Raw genomic sequence first — 20,336 nt, forward strand, 5'->3', positions numbered from 1 at the left:
CAGTGCCACCACACAGCTTTTTATGTGGGTGCTAGGGATCCAATTTTAGATCCTTATTCTTGAGCACCAAGCACTTTATCCACTGAACCTCCTCCCTAGCTCAAGTAATTTAAAAACAAAACAACCCAGAAACCCAGAGACAGATTTTTATCTTATCATCCCTTCAGAAACACTGCCCAGGGAAGGGGTTCACTGCTACAGTGCTCATGCAGCAGGCGAGACCCTGGGTTTAAGTCCGACTACTTCAAAATCAATACAACCCCAAACCAAGCCTGCACCAGAGCCATCTCTTTTTTTAAAGATTTATTTATTTTATGTACATGAGTACACCGTACCTGTCTTCAGACACCAGAAGAGGTCACTGGATCCATTACAGATGGTTGTGAGCCATTATGTGGTTGCTGGGAATTGAATTCAAGACCTCTGGAAGAGGTAGCCATCTTACAACTTCCTCTCTGTGACACAAAGTGTTGGGGGGGGGGGGCATAAACCTGGGGGACTGCCCATTACAGAGCCTCCTGTTAGAGATACATGACTAGACTAGAGAACCCAAAGTTCTGTGCCTGTGGCATAGTTACTATCTCTTCAGAAAACCAGCAAGCAAAACTGGGCACTGTGTCTAATGAACCTCGTAGAATCTAGTGAGGAGAAAAAAAAAAATCCAACCCAGATCTTTGCTGGCACTTAACTCTGTGCCAAGCAGCAGGACCACAGCCCTAGGCTACCTAGGCCTAGGCTTAGGTCAGTTCTAAGGGCTCTACCAATAAATTACAGTCCTTGGGTCTTCATGCTTGCAAATCCCAGCTTCTTGTCTGTACTTTCTTTAAGGGGACACTAAATCTGAAAAACAACACTGCCTTGTTTTTTTTTGTATGATTTTGTTTCTTCTTAAGTTTATTCCTTACAAGTTACCAAACTTAGAGATCATAAATTCCTAGAGGTTTGAGAACCTTCTACTCGAAAAACTAAAATACCTCCTAATATACAACATATGTATTCCTGTTTCCCTTACTAGTTTAAAGAATAGAAATTCCTTGTTAGTATCTGTCAACTTTCTGTAACTAAGTCTATTACAGACTGAACACCCCAAGTGTGTAAAACCAGATCCTACGAAGCCTTGAACTAAGTTCTGAAGCCTGAGACATGCCTCCCAGCTGCCTGTGTCTTGGCTCTACTCTCACATGAGCTGGGCCCTCACAGCACCTTCTACCTGTCCAAACCTTGCCTGCTGTCTCACAGCATCAAGCCAGCCTTCCAAGTCTCGAGCTCGCAAACACACAAGGGCCAGACTCACTCTGTAAGTCAGCCTTGCCAAAGATCTGGGGAGGAGTCTTCAACCCATCCCAGCATTGACCACAGCCATTTTTAATGCCTCCCACACTCCTTTGCCTCATCTTAGGTATAAAAATGTTTTTTAAAAAAAGGTTATTTTTACTAAACACACCAGGAACCCTTCTTCTGCCTCATAGCACAGTACTTCTTCACTTTTTCCTCTCTTACCCAGCAAACAGCTTTGGAACCACACAGGGTCCATCTAACTCAAGGCCTAAAACTGTTTTATAAACAGCACACAATTCCACAAAAATCAAAATTTGTCAATATTTTTTCTTTTATGAGATAAAAAAGCAGGTTTAAAAAAAGAAAGAAAAGGACCAATAATAACAATTTAAAACAAAACCACAAGGCATCATTATTGTTATTATTTTATAGACAGCGTTCTTTTCTATGGTTTCAATGAACCTGGACTACATAAGTGACAACACGTCTCTTAACATGGCAGCTTCAGACAACTAACTGCCAACATTATTATCTACCTTGGCTCAAGAGAGAGACTCATCTCCAATACAATATAGCCCCCTAAGGACCCACATGCAACACTGGATGGTAATGCCATCCTTGCCATGCCCCTCCCAGGTCACAGACTCACTCTATCTGGGTCTGGGTGGTGGCTCTATTTCTCAACACAATGTACACTTAAAATCTGGACATTTAATGACATGTAAATTCAACCTCAATTAAAATAAAAAAATACCCTTTAAAGTCAGAAAGAAAAATTGATACAGAGGACTTACCGAAATTTAAGAATATCAGTTTGGCCTGTATCCCAGGACACAGTTTGACAAGAAATGGAATGGCAATGTAGAACCCCAGAACACAGAGAAGTATCTTCCTTAGTCGGAACCACAGGCTCTTTCGTCTATGAGACAGAAGAAATATGGGTCAAAAGACAGTACATACAATTTTGCCAGTTTATTAACAGCACCTGTGCTGTTTACACAAGTGCCACAGGCATCTTTCCATATAGGGAACACGGTCATGGAGAAAAGTGGTCTCCCATCTGCATTTGTTAAAATAATTGAGATAGTCCTTTAGGTTTTCAACTGTACTAGAGGGAACGTTTTGATTCTTAAAAGGCCAACAGTCCTGTTGATCTGCTATACTGGCCTCTGGGTAAGACACCAGGCCCTCAGAAAGCATCCCACCTGATATCAGACCCCCGCTTCCACCTCATCCCGGCAGAGTGGCTTCTCTAGGTCTCGAAGGCTCACTACTACTAAAATGCTTTGATCCAGCTCAGTGCTAAGTTACACATTAGCTGTTCGTGGGAAGCAGGAAGTGCTTACGCCCAGAACATCAGCAGAACCTGCCCAACCAGGTCCCAGAGGCTGAAAATGAGACCAACCCTTGGACTCATCCCACGGAATCCCTATCAGGAGGGTTGGTGCCTCAGCTCTCAAGACTCTTCTGATTTCCCTTCTCAGTGTTCTTTAAAAAGTGTCTCCTCCCTTTTCAAAACCTGTACTCTGGTACTAACCTCTACATTTATAAAGAAAGAAGTGGGGGAGAGAGGGGAAGGGAGAGGGAGAGAGGGATAAAGGGGAAAAGAGAGAGAGGGAGAAAGGGGAAGAGAGAGAAATAGAAAAGGTGGGGAGGGAGGGCTCTAAGATGCATCAACTTGTATTTATTGCGGTCATCCAAGAAGTTAAAACTGAGGCATTAAAACAGAGGCGGTCATAGACGACTTCCTAGCTCACACAGGGCCATCAGTTCTAGCACCACTTACACTCAGTGGTCTGAGTTCAAAGACAGTCTGTGCCACATTTTGGTTTGCTTTTAGTTTCTTCTTGGCAAGTTCTTTTAACATTAAAGAGTAGGTGATTTCCATCTTATGTAAGCTGTTTCAAAATATAAAGAAAATAAGGCTCAGTAACAGAGTATGAAGTCCTGGTCTGATCCCAATGGAAAACAGGCTATTGGTTTCACAGTGTGGAGGAAGCATCACTCTAAAATACGTGAAAATGATGAAAAAACATGAAAATGGTGTTTGCGTGCAGCCGTGCGTGTTCCACGATTTTGCCACATATGTTTAGTCTGGGGATACCATCAGGTTTGTCTGTCCATTCACTTACTTACTGTGGGCACAGATAGAGTTTTAGTTAGGGGCACTGTGAATGGGGCTGCCAGGAACACTTGAGTTGTGTGGCTATGCTTCCTTCCTCCTGAGGCATACGATCCCAGCAACTGAATGCCTTCCAACGGGATAAAAGATGAGTGGACAGACTGGGGGAGGGGCACGGAGTGAAGAATATTTCCACTGCTCTAAAATTCCCTCATAGCTCTCATTCAGTCAGTCTCGCTCTGACCTCAGCGCCAGCATCAATTTCCGCTTTCCTGTCCTACAGTTTTGCCTTTAGACTTTCAGATAGTCATGATGTTTATTTTGTACCCATCTTACTAACTTGGCATAGTGCTTTTGGGCTCATCTCTGCTGTTACATGAGCATGTCAGCAGTCCAATATATGTTTTAAAACTCACCTTAGGTGTGATTAGAAACCACCCGGAAATAAGTAATGGGTCTATCGAGACTTAGACTGACATTCTGAGAAATGCTGACTGAGATGCTAAGTGACAGAGCAGTTCCCCAGGTGCACCGCATGCTCATGTGTCCCCAAGATCCTGCAGAGGGCCAGTGAGAGCACTGATTTTCCTAACATTGACCTGCGTGTGCACCTTTCTTTCCTAGCTGAGTAAGTATGATAGAAGTCTCTAGATGCTGTACCTCATGTGGTACTGGTAAGCTTGAAAGCACCAGATAGCAGGAGCCACCTGGCTTTGCAGCAGTCTGGTTTTTAGGAAGTTGTGAAAACACGGAGCCAATAATATGATTCAGTAAAGAAAGGTGGTTGCTGCCATGCCTAAAGACCTGATTTTGATCTCTTGAACCATGCAGAAAAGAGAATTACCTCAAGTTGTTCTCTGAGTTCCCATGTGTGTTCAAAAAATAGATAAACGTAATTTTAAAAAAGAAATCTGTGAGAATATGAATGCCCTCACTGAAACTGCTTATGTTATAAAAATAAAGATTTTTTAATAACTAATGCTACTTAGAGTAACATGCAATGAGCTTATGATTATTAATATATAAATTAATACACTTTCTTCCACCTCCTGGGTGCTAGGATTATAGCCATAAGTCATAATGATCAGAAATTCCTTTAGCTATAATTTTAATCACTGCCAGTACTGCTAATTACAGTGAGTTTCTACAGTGAGCAGCCTGTCCTGAACTGATGGTAGAAATGAAGCCTGCCTTCAAGGCTCAGGACTTCAGCACCAAGGGAATACGTCTCTTCCTTCAAGACACTGAACGGGACCTGGAGTCCTCTTAGAGGTACATGTCTCTCCAAACTTCATGTTCCCAAGTCCAAGGTCACAAATTTTTTTCTCATAAACTGTATAATCATTCAATGTGTTTTTGTTTTGTTTTGTTTTAGATTTTTAAATTTCTATTTATTTATTTATTTATTTATTTATTTATTTATTTATTTATTTATAATGTATATGAATACACTGTGGCTGTCTTCAGATACACCAGAAGAGGGCATCAGACCCCATTACAGATGGTTGTGAGCTACTGTGTGGTTGTTCAAAATTGAACTCAGGACCTCTGGAAGAGCAGTCAGAGCCCTTAAAACTGCTGAGTCAACTCTCTAGCCCCTCAGTTTTGTTTTGTTTTGTTTTAAAGTTACTTAGCGCACAGACAAGACTCACTGACCATGAAACAAAAGGGAACTGAAAAAGTCAATGCAATGAGAAGATTTTCCACGGGCCCCAAGTATTTCTGGTAACAGTGGTGGTGATGGTACAATGTCTTCACTGAAATGATGGTGGGACTGCATTAGTATCTCTGTGTTGGTCTGTCTGTCTGTCTCTTGTGTATACACACTCTCTCCCTACCAGGAATATGATCAATGAACTTAAAGTGGCACATCTAAAACACTCTAGGGATTTCATTGTTACTTCTGCCCTGGCTTGATTTTTGTAACATAGTTGTGGAAAATGTTATTTTGTGGGGAAGGTGAGAGAAAAGAACATTGGATTGCTTGTATATTGTATCTGAATGCCTGGTAACTTTGTAAGATGGTGGTTGAAGGAGCTGTACCCTTCAGATGGGGAAGATAAAACGGGCAAGTTAGCTCAGTGGGTAAAGATCTTTGCTGCAAGCCTATATATGACCTTAGTTGGCTCCCACATGGTGGAAGAAGAGAACCAACTCCTACATATTGTTTTCTGACCACACAAGTGTCACACACACACATAAATGTATAAATAAATAATGAAATCCAGGAAATAAAATGGAAAAACACATATAGCTTAAGCAAGGACTTACAGTGCGGAAAATCCAACATGCAGTCACAACAATAAAGCACGCAGTGAAAAAGGAATAAGGGAGGAAGGCACGTCCCTTGCCATGGGAGAAGCTCATAACCATGCCAAACCACTAATCCAAACAAAGTAGAACTTCAGAGTGAAACACCAGGGACAGCAGGATACTCGCTGCCATCAGCATGACTTAACACTATCCTGCACGTGTATGTTAAAACAGCTAAGCAAGGGAAACACAAATTATAACCTTGAAACTAAAAGGATAAAAATGGTTGGTAGTTTATAAACAAAATATTCAAGCTTTGGATGTAGCTCAGTAAGAGAGTACTCACTCATCACATGTGAGGCTCTTAGTTTAATCCCTAGTACCACAAAAAATAAATCAACTGAAAATAAAACATTAAAAATTAAAAAGTCATATTGGGCACAAACTCTGCAGCCAGTCCCACAGCACCCAGAGGAGGCTCCACTTCCAGGTGCTCTAGCACGGCCAGGATCTTAGGATCGGGGTGAGTAAGACACAACATCTGTTCCAACACCACCGGGAGTAACTGCCACCAGCATTATCCAGGAACGTAGGAGTCGCGATCAACTAGTGGCTCGGATTCCTTCCAGTCTGCACCAGTTTACCTTGGCTGCAGTCTGTCCCACAGCACCAAGAGGAGGTTCAAATCCTAGGCACTCTAACACACCCAGGATTCGAGGATCCCAAGATCCCATGAGCTTGGTCACACCAGGATCTCAGGGTCCCAGAGGCAGCTTGACTCCCAGGAACTCTGATACACCCCAAATCTCAGGATCCCAGGATCCCAGAGACAGCTGGATTCTGAGAAGTTCAGACACAACCAGGATCACAGGAAGGACAGGCTCCAGTCAGATATAATCAGAAGGCAGGAGGCAAGAAACCAAGACTACTTGGCATCATCAGAACCTAATTCTCCTACCATAGTAAGTCCTGGATACACTATCACACAGGAAAAGCAAGACTTGGATCTAAAATCACGTCTCATGACAATGATAGAGAACTTCAAGAAGGACATAAATAACTCCCTTAAAGAAATACAGGAAAACACAGGTAAATAGGTGAAGGAACTGAACAAAACCATACAAGATCAAAAAAATGGAAATAGAAACAATAAAAAAAATCACAAAGGGAGACAACAGACAAACCTAGGAAAGAGATCAGAAGTCATAGATGCAAGCATCACCAACAGAATACAAGAGATAGAATAGAGAATCTCAGGGGCAGAAGATACCATAGAAAACACTGACATAAGAGTCAAAAAGCTTCTAACTCAAAACATCCAGGAAATCCAAGACACAATGAGAAGACCAAACCTAAGGATAATAAATATAGAAGAGAGTGAAGATTCACAACTTAAAGGGCCAGTAAGTATCTTCAACAAAATTATAGAAAAAAACCTTCCCTAACCTAAAGAAAGAGATGCCCATGAACATACAAGCAGCCTACAGAACTCCAAATTGACTGGACCAGAAAAGAAATTCCTCTCCTCACATAATAATCAAAACACCAAATGCATTAAACAAAGAAAGAATATTAAAGGCAGTAAGGGAAAAAGGTCAAGTAACACATAAAGGCAGACCTATCAGAATTACACCAGACTTCTCTCACCAGAGACTATGAAAGCCAGAAGATCCTGGGCAGATGTCATACAGACCCTAAGAGAACACAAATGCCAGCCCAGGCTACTATACCCAGCAAAACTCTCAATTACCATAGATGGAGAAACCAAGATATTCCATGACAAAACCAAATTTACACAATATCTTTCTACAAATCCAGCCCTACAAAGGATACCAGATTGAAAACACCAATACAAGGAAGGAAACTTCACCGTAGAAAAATCAAGAACGTAATCTTTCAACAAACCTAAAAGAAGATAGCCACATAAACATAATTCCACCTCTAGCAACAAAAATAACAGGAGGTAACAATTACTATTCCTTAATATCTCTTAACATCAATGGACTCAATTCTCCAATAAAAAGACATAGACTAACAGACTGGGTATGTAAACAGGACCTAGCATTTTGTTGCATACAGAAAATGCACCTCAGTGACAAAGACAGACACTACCTCAGAGTAAAAGGCTGGAAAACAATTTTCTGAGCAAATGGTCCCAAGAAACAAGCTGGAGTAGCCATTCTAATATTGAATAAAATCAACTTTCAACCAAAAGTTACCAAAAAGGATAAGGAAGGACCCTTGATATTGGTCAAAGGAAAAATCTACCAAGATAAACTCTCAATTCTGAACATCTAAGCTCCAAATGCAAGGGCACCTACATTCATAAAAGAAACTTTACTAAAGCTCAAAGCATACATCACACCCCACACAATAATAGTGGGAGACTTCAACACCCCACTCTCACCAATAGATCATGGAGACAGAAACCACTCAGAGACACAATGAAATTTACAGAAGTTATGAACCAAATGAATCTAACAGATATTTATAGAACATTTCATCCTAAAGCAAAAGAATATACCTTCTTCTCAGCATCTCATGGTACCTTTTCCAAAACTGACCATATAATTGGTCACAAAACAGGCCTCAACAGATACAAGGAGACTGAAATAATCCCATGCACCCTAAGGCTGGTCTTAAATTCCAACAAAAACAACAGAAAACATACATACACATGGAAGCTGAACAACGCTCTACTCAATGATAACTTGGTCAAGGAAGAAATAAAGAAATAAATTAAAGACTTTTTAGAATTTAATGAAAATGAAGACACATCATACCAAAACTTATGAGACACAATGAAAGCAGTGGTAAGAGGAAAACTCACAAAAAGAAACTGGAGAGAGCTTACACTAGCACCTTGATAGCACACCTGAAAGCTCTAGAACAAACAGAAGGAAATATACCCAAGAAGAGTAGACAGCAGGAATTAATCAAACTCAGGGCTGAAATCAACCAAATAGAAACAAAAAGAACTATACAAAGAATGAACAAAACTAGGAGTTGGTTCTTTGAGAAAATCAGCAAGATAGATAAACCCTTAGCCAGACTAACCAGAGGGCATATAGACAGTATCAAAATTAATAAAATCAGAAATGAAAAGGGAGACATAACAACAGGAACCATGGAAATCCAAACAATCATCAGATCCTACTACAAAAGTTTATACTCAACTAAACTGGAAAACCTGGATGAAATGGACAATTTTCTAGACACATTCCAGGTGCCAGAGTTAAAGCAGAATCAGATAAACCATTTAAACAGTCCCATAACCCCTAAAGAAATAGAAGCAGTCAATAGTCTCCCAACCAAAAAAAAAAAAAAAAAAAAAAAAAAAAAAGCCCAGGACCAGATGGATTTAATGGAGAATTCTTTTTTTGTTGTTTTTGTTTTTGTTTTTCAAGACAGGGTTTCTCTGTGTAGCCCTGGCTGTCCTGGAACTCACTCTGTAGACCAGGCTGGCCTCGAACTCAGAAATCCGCCTGCCTCTGCCTCCCGAGTGCTGGGATTAAACGCAAGCGCCACCAAGCCTGGCGGAGAATTCTTTCAGACCTTTACAGAAGACTTAATACCAATACTCTTCAAACTATTCCACAAAATAGAAACAGAGGAATACTACCCAATAGAAACAGAGGAATACTACCCAATTCATTCTATGAAGCCACAATTATGCTTATACCTAAACCACACAAAGACCAAACAAAAAGAACTTCAGACCAACCTCCCTTATGAACACTGATGCAAAACTACTCAATAAAATTCTTGCCAACTGAATCCAAGAACACATCAAAACAATCATTCACCAGAATCAAGTAGGCTTCATCCCAGGGATGCAGGAATGGTTCAATAAATGGAAATCCAACAATATAATCCACTACATGAACAAACTCAAAGAAACTTTCAGGGATGAGAAAAGGCTGCCTACTCTCTCCCTATGTATTCAATATAATACTAGTTTTAGCTAGAGCAATTAGACAACCAAAAGGAGGTCAAAGGGATACAAATTAGAAAGGAAGAACTCAAAATATCACTATTTGTAGATGATATGATTGTATACTTAAGTGACCCCCAAAATTCCACCAGATAACTCCTAAAGCTGATAAACAACTTCAGTCAAGTGGCTGGATATAAAATTAACTCAAAAAAATCAGTAGCCTTCCTATACTCAAAGGATAAACAGGCTGAGAAAGAAATTAGGGAAAAAACACTCTTCACAATAGTTACAAATAATATTACATACCTTGGTGTGACTCTAACCAAGCAAGTGAAAGATCTGTATGACAAGAATTTCAAGTCTCTGAAGAAAGAAATTGAAGAAGATCTCAGAAGATGGGAAGATCTTCTATGCTCATGGATTGGCAGGATTAATATAGTAAAAATGGCCATCTAGCCGAAAGCAATCTACAGATTTAATGCTATTCCCATCAAAATTCCAAATCACTTCTTCATAGAGTTAGAAAGAGCAATTTGCAAATTCACTTGGAATAACAAAAAAAACCCAGGATAGCAAAAACTATTCTCAGCAATAAAAGAACTTCTGGGGGAATCACCATCCCTGACCTCAAGCTGTATTATAAAGCAATAGTAATAATAAAAAAAATACAAAAAAACTGCATGGTATTGGTACAGGGACAGGCAGGAAGATCAACGGAATAAAATTGAAGACCCAAAAATGAACTCAATTAATTGTAAATTAATCAGGAATTTCAGTATATAAGATTATCTTGTCTGGGTATGTTCACAACTCAGCACTATGGAGGGTGAAACAGAGGATCACCACAAAGGTTAGAGGCCAACCTGAGTTACAGGATGAGTTCTAGGACAGCCTAGGCTATATAATGAGAACCCTACCCTAAAAAACAAAATTAGGCTGGGTATGGTGGCATACACCTTTAATCCCAACACAAGAGGCAGAGGCAGGTGGATCTCCTGAGTATAAGGGAGACTTGTCTACAGAGTGAGTTTCAGTACAGCCAGGGCTATACAGAGAAACAATGTCTTTAAAAAAGTAAGATAAAAAACATACAAAGAATGATGTCATTTGCAAACAGAGTTAAATTTTACTTCTCACTATCTAACTTGGATATTATTTATTTCTGCCTTTACTGCCCTGACTAGAACCTTAGTACAGTGCTGACTAGGAGTGGAGATACTAGACAGTCTTCATTCTGACCTTAGGAAAAAAGTATTTGGTTTTTCATTATTTGAGTCTGAAGTCGGAGGTGGGTTTCATCATGTTTGTGTGTGCATGTGAAGGCGCATATGGAGGCCAGAGGAAAACTTCAGTCATGCTCCTCTGGTGACTTCCTTCTTTTTTTTAGACAGTCTCTCACTCACCTGCCAAGCAGGTGGAGCTGGTGGGCCAGCAAGCCCCAGAAGTTGCCTTGTCTCTGCCTCCCTAGTGCTAAGACTGCAAGCTCACACTACCATGCCTGGTATTTTATTTTATTTTATTTTATTTATTTATTTATTTATTTATTTATTTATTACTTATTCACTTTATAGCCTGCTCACTGCTCCCTTCCTGGTCTCCCCTCCTCCCTCTCCTTCTCCCCTGAGCAAGTCCCCCCCCCCCCCCCCGCCAGGTCTCCCCTCCACACTGGTGCTTCAAGTGTCTGCTTCCTCTCCCATTGAGTCCAGACAAGGCAGCCAAGCTAGTAGAACACATCCCACGTACAGACAACAGCTTTTGGGATAACCCCATTCCAACTGTTCAGGACTCACAAGGTCAAGCCGCATATCTGCTACAACCTAGATGTCCCTCAACTGAAGAATGGATAAAGAAAATATGGTACAGCTATACAATGGAATACTATTCAGCTATTAAAAACCAAGACATATGAATTCTGCAAGCAAATGGGTGGGACTTGAGAATATCATCCTGAGTGAGGTAACCCAGACCCAAAAGACATGGATGGCCTCTACTCACTTGTAAGTGGATATTAGCCATAAAATACAGGTCCCATGTTATATTGCACAGACCCAAAGAAGCTTACAAGAAGGAAGGTCCAAGCAAGGAAGCTTGCATCTCACTTAGATGAGGTAAGAGTCTTAAGAGGCAGATGGAGGGAGGGAGTTGGGAGAGAGAGAGCATGGGGAGGGGAACGGGAGATTCAGGATCAGGTGTGGGGAAGAACTGGAGATGGCTATGAAAATGAATGAAAATCTGCTTTTACAGATGTTTATTGATTTATTTATGTGTGTTTGTGAATACAGGTGTAGCACAGGCGCCATTCAGGCCAGCAGAGGGTGCAGGGTGCCCTAGAGCTGGATTACAAGCAGTTGTGAGTTGCTTGGTATGGGTGCTAGGAAGTGAGCACGGGTCCTCACCAAGAGCACTAGGTGCCCTAAACCACGGAGACGTCACTCCAGCCCCGTGCCTGCTGTTTTTCATAGGGTTCTAAGCATCAAGCTCAGGTCCTCGCGAGTGCAGGCCATGCACCTTATTGACTGTTAACTTCCCAGCCCACACGGGTTTTAAAGGATACTTTTCTATTTTGGTTAGCTTGAATGTTTTTATTATGAGAAGTGTCAGAATTTTTTAAAATGTTTTTTTCCTGTATCTATTGAGATGATGGTTTTATTTTTGTAGTTTATTAATATGATGAATTTCATTAGTTACTTTTAGATATCAAACTTATCATCAGGATAAAATCTCACTTGTTTATGATATATAGATACCTTTTAATGTGTTGCCAGATTTGATTTGCTAGTATTTTGTTGAGGATTCTATATTTGCATGTATGAGAGACATCACCTGTAGTTTTATAGTGAAATTCTGTCCAGTATTATTATCAGGATAACATTTAGAAAAGTTCTCTAAGTAGAACATGTTCCTTCCATGTTTACTTTATGTTAGAGTTTGTGAAGACAAGTTGTTTGTTTTCAGAGGTTTGGTAACACTTTCCTGTGAGGCTACCTGGTCCTTCCCCTTTCTTTGTAAATTCTAAATTAAGCTATCTCCTTGCTGGGCACAGGTCTGCTTAGAGTGTGTTTCTCATGATCTAAGACAGAGCCTTCATGGTTCCAGGAAGTTGTCTATTTCTCCCTCTCCCTGTTGTCTACTGTAGGCACACAACTGTTCATGGTGTTCCTTCATGATCATGTTGTTTTACATTTCTGTAAAGCTAGCAGTCATTTCTTCAACTTCATTTCTGATTTTATCTATTTATAACCACCCCTGTGTGTGTGAGAGAGACAAGACAGACAGACAGACAGACAGACACACCGCTTTAGAAATGAAGTTGTCAGTGAGTACCCCAGGTTAGGCTGCACCTGAGGCTTCACATTTGATTTCCCTTGGGGTCCTCAAATTCCCTTTAAGTAGTTAGATATCAATAAATACCAATGCTTTCAAGTCATCCATCAATCCTACTATCTGATAGGAGTGGTCACTATCTGATCAGCTTCTAGAAGACAGCACATAAATTTCCCAGACCCTTTCTTCCCTGGATGTATTATCTAAGTCACTGCAACTCCACTGGCTCTGCCTGTCAGCTACCTGACCTCAGAAAGACTGCAATGCCATAGACCCCAAGAAACCAAGACCACTAGTGTGCTTTCTGAAAAAGGCAGGGAGTGAAAAGTTTCAGCGCTAGGGAAAGGCAGATACATTTGACTTTCTCCAAGCCTCACATTGCCAATGCCCTTTAGACAAACCCATCATGCTGAGCTTATATTTCCTGTCTAACTTCCTGCTCTTCAGAGGCACTAGTATCTTGAGACTGCAGAGATCACCAAATAATGCAGTGGAGGGGGGAAGGGAGAGGCTAACTCTCCAAGCAAGTGGTAGGTAGCAGCAACTTCATTCTGAGGACACACTTGTACCTGTCTATCCATCAAGAATTCTGATACAGTGATTTCTATCTAAGATCCCTCAGGGCATGCTCTGAGCCAAGTGGTTTTGGGTAAATTCGAGACTGTTTCCTATGTATCTAATAGCCTATGCACCAGTGGGTCTTCTGGGGAATTGCTAGGCCGTGGTCAGAGCTGTCCCTGTTTGAGGTCATGGAAGGATGGTCCTGGAAGGACAGCATACTGTAGTCTTCTACTTTTAAGGTCAGAGGTAGCAAGTGAGTTGCTTTGACTAAGGCAACATGAGCAGAAGTGTCTATCCTGAGAGATGAAGACAGACTGTGTAGATCTGCGAGGGGTCTATGGCCTGGGTCCTCAGGGACCACAACAAAAATAGCTGGAGCATAGCAGGACTAAGTGACGTGCTTCAGAGGGCTTGGTTCGTCAGCAAAACCTAAGCCTGCACTATTGTGTTTCCTTAACCTGTCTTTTTGGGTCGCCACCTGGAGTCTTACAGGCTCCTTTCTCCTTCCCAACACCTCAGTTTCCATCTTGCAAATACTGCTTGCCAAAGTGCCTCACAGTATTTTGGTACTTCCCACTCTGTTCTTCTGCAATTTGCACCAAGTCTTCTGGCACCTGCTTCAATCCTATTACCTTTAGTCACCTCAATTACTGCCTCTCAATTCAGACCAGCAACATTTCTTGCTCAGACTAGTCATCTCCTCGATACCACAGCCAATTTGTCAACTAATTACATTGCTAGGAACAGACTCCAAGGCCTCACACATTCTAAGCAAGTATTTTGCCATGAGCTACACTCCTAGTCCTAAAACCGTTTCTCTTTTTTGTTGTTGTTGTGTTGTGGACTCCAGGCTAGCTTTGAATCTGTGATCACCCTAGTTTCATCTCCAAAGTGTGGGGATCACGGGCTTGTGCTATTCTGGTAGTGTCAATTGTCAACTTGATAGAATCATGCCTCTAGTATGCCTGTGGGGGATTACCTTGATTGAGATAGGAAGATCAACTGTGCTGGTTAGTTTCTGTTACAAACTCAAGTCATTTGGGGGGAGAGTGAAAATTACTTGAGAAGAGGCCTTTATCAGATTGAGGTATTTTTTTTTAACTTAATGATTGATGTGAGAGGGTCCAGCACACTGTGGGTGGTACTACTCCTGAGCAGGTAGTCCTGGGTTGTGTAAGAAAGCAGGTAAAGAAAGCCATAAGGGGCAAACCAGTAAGGAACATCCCTCCAAGCTCTCTGCTTTAGTTCTTTCCTCCAGGCTCCTTCCCTGACTTATCTCAATGATGGACGGTGATGGGAGAAATATAAGAAAAATAAAACAAAACTATTTGCTTTAGCTTATGGTGTTCAGCATAGCAATAGAAAGCAAACTAACAGATGGACTCAGTAGTGCAGATGGGAAAGTGCCTGCTGCCTTGAACTCCCCAACATGAAGGAGTGTACCCTTCAACTGTGAGCCGGAGCAAACCTTTTGTCACCTAATTTGTTTTTTTCCAGACTATTTTATTACAGCACTTAGGAAAAGTATTATAGTAGTTAGGAAAGTGACTACCATGCCTGGTAATCACCTCTCATTAGTCACATGTATTAGTAACTTTTAAAAAAGCATATAATTTCATAATATAAATGCTTCTGAAATTATATACAAGTATGACCTGTCTGCATGTTTAAGTGGGTTAATTTCTAAATATGAGTGTGATTAGAAGGCCTAACAGTTCCTTCCTGTGCATAATGACTATGCATTGGATGGTCCACTTGGTCTTCTGGAGCAACCTCCAGCTGCAAGCCTCTGCCTCACACCTGATTTATTCTAGTGCCATACTCTACTGTGTAGCCAGAGAAACCTTTTTAACATGTGACTGGCCACCTAGGTGCACTGCTGAGCATCTCTGAGACTCCTGTGCTCCACTCAGCACATACTCACTGGTCTCAACCCTCCAGATCCTTCAGTTCCTTACACCCCCTGTTTCCCTACCTGGAGCTTCCAGTCCTGACCTCAGCCAGGTCTGCCTCACTGACCCTTCTGCAGTCTTCCTGGAACTCATTTGGTATTTCTTTCCCCTCCACAGGGGAAATTAGAGAATAGTAAATATATAATTTCTATATGTCTTTCTATGATATATAATGTTGTTGACACTGTTACCAGCACCTAGCAGAGTGTTCAAGAAATACTGCTTATGAAATTAACAACTTAACAAAGGCAGAAGTCTACAGCTTCTATCCAGAATCTTCTGGTTAGTTAAGAAAATGAATTCAGCAGGATAATACATTTGGGGGTGGTGCTGTGCGTCAAATCCAGGACTTACAAGTTGCTAGGTCACCACTCTACCACTGAGCTACATATACCTCCAGTCCTGGAGATCAAGCTCATATAACAGTTTGGACCAGCAATATATTTTCAAGGAAAATAATAATCTATAAAAGTTTGCAAGATGTAAGTGAAATAAATATTTTGTAGCATATGTATCGAAGGAAAGCATCACATAAAAATTTTCATTTTTATCCATAAATAGTTTAATATAAACATTTAATGTAAATAGTTTTTTTTGGGTTTTTTGTTTGTTTGTTTTTCGAGCCAGGGTTTCTCTGTATAGCCCTGGCTGTCCTGGAACTCACTTTGTAGACCAGGCTGGCCTCGAACTCAGAAATCCGCCTGCCTCTGCCTCCCGAGTGCTGGGATTAAAGGCATGCACCACCACGCCCGGCTTAATGTTAATAGCTAATGAAGGTGAAGGGAAAGTGGTCCATTTAAAGATTCCAGGCAAACAGGTAAAATCTTTATAACCTTGTCACAATCACCTTCACAATAGTGTTAAAATTGTAAATATTCATACTCTGACTCACCAAGTCTCAAATTACCCAAAGTAACAAGACACTTTTTGAAAAAGGAACAGATTGAACACTAGAAAATTGCTAATAATAGCAAAAAGTACCGAGAAAAGCCAGATCCGTAGGAAGTTGATTAAATAAATGATGAACTCATGTATTATGAAAATGCTGGATATATATATCATACAGGTTCTTCACAGAGAGAACTATAATTATTCTTTTAAAACTTCCCTGATGTCATGATGGGCAGCCACATGTTCCTCTTGTCCCTTCAACAGCCACTTCGTGCGCAATGGTGTCCTGAAGGCATGCTAACAATTCTGTATCATCTCCAGCCTACATTTAATTCCCTTCTTCTGCTTCTGCATAAGCAGTCTGGACCCGCACACCCTTCTTCATAGGGGTCAAAATACAGTAAGGGGCAGGACAAGACCACACAGGAGAAAATCCCACACAGAGCAAGCATTATCAGGAGTAGGCAAGATACTTGGCAAAGCACACAAGAAGGCATTCAGGCCACATGTGGTCCCCTTGTTCACAACAGATCACTCCTACTCCTTTGTATCTTTCAGTCAGACAGCATTATGGCAACCCAGTAGTACAGAGGGAGGCCTGGGTCAAACAAGGAAGACGTGCTATATAAATGTTAAAAACAATGTCACCTCTATATGAGGACTTGAACCAAATACAACGTACAGTGTAGTTAAGTTACAATTCATAAAATCATGTGCAGAGCTGGGTACAGTGGTACATGCCTGTAACCCCAGCACCGGGGAAAACTCGGGCAAGAGCAACTGGAGTTCAAGGCCACCCTGGGCTACACTATGAGACCCTTTCCAAAAACAAACAGAGAAACACCAATATCTTATATAGAAATGCAAATTATGCTTGTGTGTACAGAGATTAAAGTATCCAAATGCAACTAGAAGGGTGACTGCTGCCCAGGGATAGAGAATTTGTAGCTATTTGTTTTCTACTTTATACCTCCTTATATTATCTGAAAATATATTTTTAACAATGAACATAGTCACTTTCATAATAGGAAAAAACCAAACAAGTTTTGAAAGAACACTGATTTCAAAGAACACTGATTTGCATATGCTATTTTTAAAAGAAAATTATTATTATTATTATTATCATTATTATTATTATTATTATAGAAAGGTTTTCTCTGTATAGCCCTGGCTGTCTGGAACTCACTTTGTAGACCAGGATGGCCTTGAACTCAGAAATCTGCCTGTCTCTGCCTCCTGAGTGCTGGGATTAAAGGCGTGCGCCACCATTTTTACACGAGTAATTTCTTTTTAGTTTTTCCAAGACAGGGTTTCGCTGGGTAGTCTTGGTTGTCCTGGAACTTGCTCTGTAGACCAGGTTGGTGTTAAACTCATAGAAATTTGCTTGCCTCTGCCTTCAAAGTACTGGGATTAAAGGTGTGTGTGTGGGTATTACCACCGTCTGTTACACAAGTAAATTTTGATGCAAAAATAATTATTGCTATACTGTTAAGTGAAAAACTCTGTAAGATGGTATATTCAATAGGATATCCCTGTGGCTGGGAGTAAAATGCTTGCTGTCCAAGAATGGTAACCTGAGTTTGATCCTCAGAACCCACATTTAAAAAGTTACAGTATAATGGCAAGCATTTATAATCTCAGTGCTAGTGAGCCAAAGACTTGCAGGTCCCTGGGCCTTGACGGTCTGCCTAGCCTAATTGGAGTACTTCAGGCCAATGACAAGCTCTGTCTCAAAACAATAAGGTAGACAGCTTCCGAGGAAGAACACTCAAAGCACACACACAAACACACACTCATGCACACACACACACACACACACACACACAAGCATGAGCATACACTAAATAAACAAAACATACACTAAATAAATTTAACATTAAAAATACCTGAACAGAAAATTTTACACACAAGTTTAAAGATGATAGTTTTAACTATTCCTTTCACTAAAATAACAGTACAAAATTTAAAGCTATAAAGCCATAAATACCAGTAATGAGAGAAGAGGCATCAATTACATTTGGAAACTAGAGAACAGAAGGACTCCAGGGAATTAAGCCAACACACCTAAAAGGCCCTGAGTCAGCATGTGAGCACAGGAGCTGGTGGCATGAGGTTTGCAGAAGTTGCTCAGGTTGAAACAGGAATCATGACAATTTCACACCACAGACACACAGGCAGACACACCCTATTCCTATTTCATAGAACAGAGTGTAGTCACAGTCCACATCTACCAGAACACTGAGTTTATTAATTCAAGAGAGTAAAAGAAAAGGTTTGAGACGTAGAGTTCTAAACATACTAAAAACAGAAAATGAGTCAGGTGTGAGTTAAGGAGCTGGGGGTGGAGGCACGAAGGAAGAGGGGCAGGTTGTGGGGAGTCTGGAGGTAGCAGGAGTAGGGAACTGAGGTACAGATATGAAAGATACACTGTAAAAGAGCTGGGTAGTAGTGGTTTATGCCTTTAATCCCAGCACTTGGAAGGCAGAGGCAGGAGGATTTCTGAGGCTAGCCTGGTCTGAAAGCAAGTTCTAGGACACCCAGGGCTACAGAGAAACCCTGTCTCAAAAACAAAAACAAAGATAAACAACAAAAAATATACTATGAAAGTGTCAAAAAATAAAAAAATATTATTTTTAAAGAATTAGAAATAAATGTTACATAAAAAATCTTTCTACATATATTATTTCTTAGCAAAGTTTATTTTAATGAAATTTCACTTAGTGTCTGTTCTTGATATTGTGTACTGCTGCACTACTACTTGAAATACAACTTGTATTGTTACGCAACTATGCAAAATATAAAGATGCAAAACCACAGACCTAAAAGAACTGCACCATGAGCCAGCCTGTCAGAAAGCTACTAAGCAAGGAGATAAAGAGAATTAGGGAGTGGTGATCACAGGGCAAGATCCCACCAAGCTAAACTTACTCTGTGCTTACAGAGGCAGGCAGGTCTCTGAATTCATTTGCTGTGTTGTCTCTTTCTAAGAATGGGGGGTGGGTTATGGAATAGTGATCATTGGGATGATCAAAAGGGAACCAAAAGTAAATGACTGAGCTGATAAGTAAATAAAAGACTGGGCCTTGCTCTGCAAGAGCTGAGCTAACTGAGGAGCTGTCTGGGGATCTCCAGAGAAGACTGTCTCGAGCAGAACACAGGCTTGAACCCCAAAACTGACTTTGAGTCATTTTCCCTCCTCTGTCCAACACCCTTTCTCTCAGGAACGCCTCCTCCAAGCCCAGGCTAGACCTCGCTCGCACCTGAGCTGCCTCTGGTCTCCTGAGCACTGGATTACAGGTGTGAGCTGCCATGTTTGTTTTTCCACTGTATTCCAGCAAAGAATAAGGAAAACTAACAATGTCAAGCTGGGCACAATGGTGAACATAGGAGGCTGAGACAGTAAAATTTCAAAAACATGCTGGGCAATGAAGCAATAATACTAGAATTAACCTCAGAACAAAAGATTATTGACAATATCAAAAAAACTAACATTCTCCCACCAGCTGTGGAGAGCTATCCTTGGACCCAGCATTCTACAATGAAGAACCAACCAAGGGGCTTATCAGTTTAAGAGCACTCACTAGCTTCTCTTCACTAGGTCCCAGGTTCAATTCTCAGCACTCAGGTAGCAGCTCCCAATCACACACAACTTGAGTTAAGTGGAAGGAAGAAAGGGAGGAAGGGAGGAAGGGAGGGAGGGAGGGAGGGAGGAAGGAAGGAAGGAAGGAAGGAAGGAAGGAAGGAAGGAAGGAATCCTAACTGTAGTAGAATTTCAGCAGACCCATTTTATCTGGTATGAATATGAATTCCAAATTGAAGTTACCTAGGCAATGAAACAGCCTTTTGTCGGTGATTGTTATCTAAGATATTACAGGGTTGTTCCTTTGATTTGATTCTCAGAGCCTTTGCATAACTTAGTCCCTAGACATAGCTGGCAAATCAGAGAACTGCTTTGATGTGGCTCCTTCAAGAAGACCCCTAGATAAGAAAAGAGGTTCTGGTATGCAGATAAAGGTGC

General features: G+C 40.9%; 1 protein-coding gene across 5 annotated transcripts in view; it reads right to left on the reverse strand.

The window, feature by feature from the left end:
• Nucleotides 1-20,336, reverse strand: part of Abhd12 (abhydrolase domain containing 12) — a 72,287-nt gene that overhangs the window by 23,795 nt on the left and 28,156 nt on the right. For 4 of the 5 annotated variants that reach the window (NR_151505.1, XM_006500367.4, NM_024465.3 and 1 more), the window contains one exon: nt 2,073-2,197. Coding sequence is in view for 2 of the 5 variants with exons in the window: in NM_024465.3 (NP_077785.2) it covers nt 2,073-2,197 (125 nt within the window). In the remaining 3 variants the exon portion in view is untranslated. Of the gene's footprint in view, nt 1-2,072; nt 2,198-2,483; nt 2,561-20,336 lie in introns of those variants that run through there. The other variant, XM_006500365.4, reaches the window with a different exon arrangement.

Source organism: Mus musculus, chromosome 2, assembly GCF_000001635.26.
Source record: "Mus musculus strain C57BL/6J chromosome 2, GRCm38.p6 C57BL/6J".
NCBI classification, from domain to species: Eukaryota; Metazoa; Chordata; class Mammalia; order Rodentia; family Muridae; genus Mus; species Mus musculus.